Here is a 6000-nt window from a genome sequence, read left to right as displayed (position 1 = left end):
GCTATCCGTATGTTGAGAAAATATTAATTTGTTAACTCTTATTCTTTAATTTCTAGAAGAAAAATGTACCTTTTGCCTCTTTGATTTAATGTGACATTCATATTTGTTTGAATTGATATGTTATAATCATTGCTTCATTAGTCATATTTAACCACGAATTAATTGAATTAATGAGGAATGATGTCTTGTATTACATATAATTACCACATCGATTGAGAAAATGAAGTTGATAAAAAAATGCAATGGAAAGTGTACGATCACCTTTTCTTTTAAATTTGAAGGAAATAGACTAAGGATGAAACTAGAAAGAGGATGAAACGGGAAAGAGATTATTTGTTTCAAACAACTACCTAACAATTAATTAAAATATTTAACAATTAATTTTTTGTTGTTTGGGTTTTCAACAAAATACCTAATAATTATATGTTGATTTTCTTGATGTAGATACCAAAATAGATTGAATTGCTTGAATATCTTGTTTCTTGATGATGACGTCGAGTGGACAAGGAAGATTTAATTGCTTTAAATTCAAGATGGTAATTGGTATAAGGTTATGACTTTTTAGAAATTCCCATGTTGTATTAATATTCCAATACTCTAGAGTTACATAAAATTATTAGTTATTTCTTCTTCACTTGTAGAAATTCACAAGCCTAATTTGAATGGTACTCGAACATTTCGTCATTAAATAATTAACTTTTTTTTATATATGTGCAAGTAGTTTGATTCAAAATTTGAATCCTTTCATCTCTTTACTTTTTATTTATCTATATATATATAATTTATTTTGAATGAGATAATGAAAGATGAACCGAAATGAACAATCATTTGGGTAATAAATGCAACAATTTATCCAAAAAATATAAAGAGATGAACTGAACAAAAGTGTGTTCACATTTCTAGCTAGGAGTTTCATGAGAGATACATGGTGAAGGTTTTGCCTTGTTTTGTTTTATTTTTAGTTGTTGTTTCATTTCTTTTCTTTTTATGTGAGAAAGAGTATCTAACCAAAACCCCAAATCCACACCCACACCGACGACTTAGTTAACTAGTCCAAGTTGCTATAACCTTTTAATTCTTTATATAAAGGACACAACACATTTTTAAGATTTGAGCCTCTGATCAGCACTTCTTTTTTCCCCTTAAACCTTTTGAAATTGAAATATTAATGCAATATTCTCATTAGTGAAAAGGGGGAAAATGTTGCAACTCTTCTATTAACCAAAGTAGAATGTGATTTTGCATATGCAATTCAAAACCCTATTAGCTATCACTGTCAACAAAACTACAATTCCACGAAGCCAAAAAAAAAAAAACTTAAACCCCCAGCAAAAGCTTGTAAAATTAAAAGCAACTTTCAATAATCTTAACAATGTTTAATTTGATAAATACATATACACAAAGTCAAAGAAAAGAAGTTGAATCCATTAGTTTTTTTTACCATTAATTCATTGGAGGGGCTAGTAGTTTATATTGTTTACTGATCATTAGCTTATTTGTAATTAGTTTGAGCTTCTCTCCACGCACTATAGTTTGTGCTGGATTCAATGATATATATATATATATATATATATATATATATATATATTCTTTTAATTTCTCTCTTTTTTATTAAAAAAAAAAATCAGTATTTCAAATCAGTAGTTTATATTGTTTACTGATCATGAGCTTATATATAATTAGTTTGAGCTTCTCTACACGCAATATAGATTGTGCTTGATTCAATGATATATATATATTCTTTTAATTTCTCTTTTTTTTTTTTTATAAAAAAAAAATCAGTAATCTAAATGTACAGTTTTAGGGCCTTGTTACTCTTTGCGTTATTCAATCAAATGTTACAGTGGAAACAGAAAGGAAAAAAGTCCAATTCTAGAAGAATTGCCAAACCTTAAATTTTACAGAGGAGTTTCAGACGGAGGTCAGATCCCTGAAAAAAACCCAGATACAATTCTGAGAGAAACTGCTTGATCTCATCTCTCCATTGTAGAACAACATATATAGAGCAATGTTGATAAACACTATGTTTAAGCAAATTCAGAGAGAAGGGAGAGATTTCATTATTGCAAGGTTAATGAAATCTCTTAGCTCTCCCAGAAACCATAATTAATTAGATGAATTCTAATTAGCCGTTGCAGAATCAGGGTAAGTGAACGTGGTCAACAGTTGAAACCACGCGAAAACCCAAGTACAGAAGAAAAACCCCACAGTAGTTTGAACCTCACGGTAAAACAAGTTTTGGGACCTAGAGATTTATGAGCCTTGGTTTCCCTTGGAAGATTTGGAAAAAATAAATACATAAACTTGAGGATATTAGTGGAAATTAAGAATCTGATGCAGAAACTGATGAAGCTGGAAGCTGATATCTTCTAGGATGTCACATAAACTTCAATAAAGCCACTCTTAAGTCCTTAACAAGATCCTTCACTGTCACGTTGAATTCGGCATCTTTCTGCAAGAAAAAAAAAAAAGGTATTGATTTTCTTTGGTCATCTTGAATTCAGTTTCAACAAATTAAAAGTTCCCGATTTGTGCTAGTTAATTACCTGAGCAATTATGGTGATGTCCAGAGTGGAATTTCCAAAAGGCAAGACACTGCTATTAACAACAGATAGATTAAGGTTCTCTATTTCGCTTAGTATTTTCGCCACGAAACCTTTCTGTTTCTCGCAGTGGATTCGAATGAGAACATCGTTATCTGAGACTCTGACTTCAATTTCTGGTAGTGCTGCATCAGATGACTGGCCATCGGAGTTCCCTTCACATGAAGAGGACTCATCATCTGTTGATAGCCAAGATTTCTTCACAAAAACTACGGATTCCACAGTTCTCTTCTTGGTTTGCTCCTCCAGCACTTTTAAACGTTCTTGAAGTTGTTTCACATACTTGATAGCATCTCCTAGAACTGAAGCTTTGTCCATCTATAAACAAAAATTCTTGGTTTTTCTCAAAAAATCCTGACAAAGAAAGAAAAAGCTAGAATAAAGATATATTATGGGGTACCTTCTTCAGGCCTGGAACAATTGCTGAGAGAGCTATGAAGCGCTGGCTAAGCTTTTCTCTTCTCTTTCTCTCAGCCAGTATGTGATCTTGAGCATGTGAAGGGCTTCTAGTCATTGAGTAAGTCCTCTGGATCCCTTGATTGGTTTTTGGTGCATAATTTGTGGTCTCAAAAGGACCATTTGTGATCACAGGTGAAAAGTTCATGTTTCCCGAAGATACAATCTCGTCTTTAGGCTTCACAGTGTTGTCTATGTTATAAAACTGCCGAGAATTGGCAGGCATTGAAGTTGGTTTCTCGAAAGAAAGAATTTGAGAGGTGGGAGAGGAAGGTTTCTGGGGAACATGCTCGGTGGTTGTGCTAGAGTTCCAACTACTGCTAGTTTTGAGGTTCTTTGAAGTTCTCTGATCATAAGTTTCAATAGATGAACCACTAAAAGTGGTGGTGTTTTTGGAGGTGAAATTAGGGTAAGAGGAATACCGCTCGGAGGAAAATGATTGCTTAAAGTTCCCACTGGCGAGGGCAGTGGCTATCTCATCTGCGGTGGCGAGTTCAGCTAAAGATTTCATATGGCATTGGTGGATGATGTTGTATTCATCCATTCCCTAGAAATTCAAAACCCCAAATTAGAAAAGTTAAAAGATCGAACCATATATAATTATGAAGAAATATCACAGTTGGAACTTGCAACCATATATATTCTCATATTGATCGTTTCTGTTTAATTAGTAAGCTTACCAATTCTGATAACCATTTCGCTGATGAAGAGTCCATTGTTGTAATAAGATTTTCCTGGAAAGATCAAAGATAGCTCAAATTCAAATACTTTAGACATGAAGAAATTAATGAAACCAATATGCTCAGAAGAAAACTCCGCTTTCAGACCTTACATCTTAAACAAGAAAAATTAGAAAACCATAGATTCATGAATTACCTTTTTCCAGTAATTATAAAAACTGCTGTAGTTATCAGCCTATCCTTTTCTTCTGCAATGGCCGAAAACTGCAAAACAGACTTCTCCTCTCTTTCACTCTTACAGTTGTGTGTGATCCATCAATTCTTCTCTAACCCACGTTTGAAAATTTTGTCCTTATCCTGAAACAATTATTCAATTCAAGGCTGTTGCTCTCTTTCTCGAGGCTGAGATGGAATCGTGGACACTGCAAAAAAATAATAATAATAATAAAATAAATAAAATAATCCCAACTTGATCCAAATAGAGATTGCAAACCAACCAGGAGCAGAACTAAATAGTTATTGAATTAGTCATTGTGGTCCCTGTCAAGATTTTTTTATTTCATTTTTGGTTTATGAATCTTTCTTTCAATGATTATTTGTTTAATAATTCTAGCCTAGAAAAGAGGCCAATCACAAACATCAATGCTTAACTGCTATCATCAAAGCCTCCATACCCTGCGCTGTAGTTATCTCATCATGTCATTCAAACCAATTAGTGGATCCAGTCCAGGGTGTGAAAAACATCACAATAATTGCCATTTTTCTTTTTCTTTTTTTTAAAATTCAACTCAGTTATTCACATATCAAAATTTTCATGAAACCCAAACTCAGTATTTCCTGATATAGCTCAGGTTATGAACATGATTGTTCATTTGTTTGCTGTGAAAAGAAGTGTGAAATTTAAACAGCCCATGTCCTGACCAAGAAGTGCATAGCTGACTATGCCGACCTTGTTAAGATTTTTAAAAAAAAAATTTTTTTGGGACTTCTTCCAATGTGAAACTTAGTACATCGTTCAATTGAACCATTTTAATATTTGTTTGACATAATCGTTAAAAAGATGCAAAAATTAGAGGGAATTAGTACGAAACATGTGATTTGAAACTCTCCTCCAAAATCATGATATGCAATTATTAATAAAATTCAAGTAAATTACGAGATAAGATTATAGCGAAATTACATTATTAATTTAATATTTTCAAAAATTATCACATTTTCCTTCATACATTATAAAAAATTAAATAAAATACACGAATAATTATTAAATTTTAAATATTTTATTTTGATCATCCATCTATAAAATCTAATAACCTTTGAGTAAATTTTTTTTTATTACTTATATATCTATTAGTCTCTGATAGAATGCGGATGAGATACGTCACGTATGAGCCAATAGACACAAGACATGACTATGTTAGCAAATAACATGTGTGGCAATCCTGACATAATCTAAATCTTAGCATCTTTTTATTTTGTTTTATTTTTCCCTCTGTAACTTAAATATTTTTTTATCCGTATCCTTAAAGAAATCGACAACTCCAAACCCAGATTTCACCCTAATTAAACAGTGTAAATGGGTAATTTTCTACACAATAATAGTAAGTATTAATTCTAAGCTCTACCTCTATTTTTTCTTCTTATTTTCTTAATGCATGTGAGGACTCAAGAGTTAGAATTCATATTTCCCTAAAATTTTGGAAAAATTCTAATTTTTTTATATTGTTTATGTTTTCTTATAAATTTAGTTACAAAATTGTCCTCATAATCTGGTTGTCAGCTGCAAGAAAATGGCCATTAATGTATTTATTAAGCAGTATTTTGGTAAATAATATGTGAAGAGTAGGTATATATGGTAATCTGCATACCAACTATATTCTGTCTTTTTTTTTTTTTAATAAAATTACATGTGTCAATAAAAATTATAACTAGTAACGACGAAAATTCTAATTGCATGTATATTAAATTAAACAACATTTAATATACTAGTAAAGTAAATTAATTAATAATCAAACCGAAATAACAATAACGAATGGAGCACTAAGGTTACAAAGACTCGAAGGCCGAAACCCTTGCTTTTTGTCGTTTTGTGTTCGACCGTTTGTAGGTGTATAGTCAGCCTGGCTGCAGGCACATCATTGGTCTAAATTTTGTTTGGAACACTGCTTTGTCTTATTTTCTAAGAGCTAACCTCTTTCCTGCTTTCTTGCCAATTTTGCAGTGTTGTTGGGTATCCAACAACATCAACAAACCCAAACTAGGGT

At 31.9% G+C, this 6000-nt stretch overlaps 1 protein-coding gene across 1 annotated transcript; it reads right to left on the bottom strand.

The window, feature by feature from the left end:
* Positions 1-1828: 1828 nt before the first annotated feature.
* On the bottom strand, positions 1829-3834 carry LOC111300703 (transcription factor bHLH18-like). Its single transcript, XM_022896320.2, has 4 exons — positions 3740-3834; positions 3004-3606; positions 2547-2921; positions 1829-2452 (listed from the first exon to the last, which is right to left on the bottom strand). The coding sequence occupies exons 1-4, from the start codon at positions 3773-3775 to the stop codon at positions 2378-2380; spliced, it is 1089 nt and encodes a 362-aa protein (XP_022752055.2). The 5' UTR covers positions 3776-3834; the 3' UTR covers positions 1829-2377.
* Positions 3835-6000: the final 2166 nt, after the last annotated feature.

This window comes from Durio zibethinus, chromosome 18 (genome assembly GCF_047325235.1).
Source record: "Durio zibethinus cultivar Kanyao isolate XHJ-2024 chromosome 18, ASM4732523v1, whole genome shotgun sequence".
Lineage (NCBI taxonomy): Eukaryota > Viridiplantae > Streptophyta > Magnoliopsida > Malvales > Malvaceae > Durio > Durio zibethinus.
Note: the sequence above shows the minus strand (reverse complement) of the source record. Positions and strands in the feature narration are given on the sequence as shown.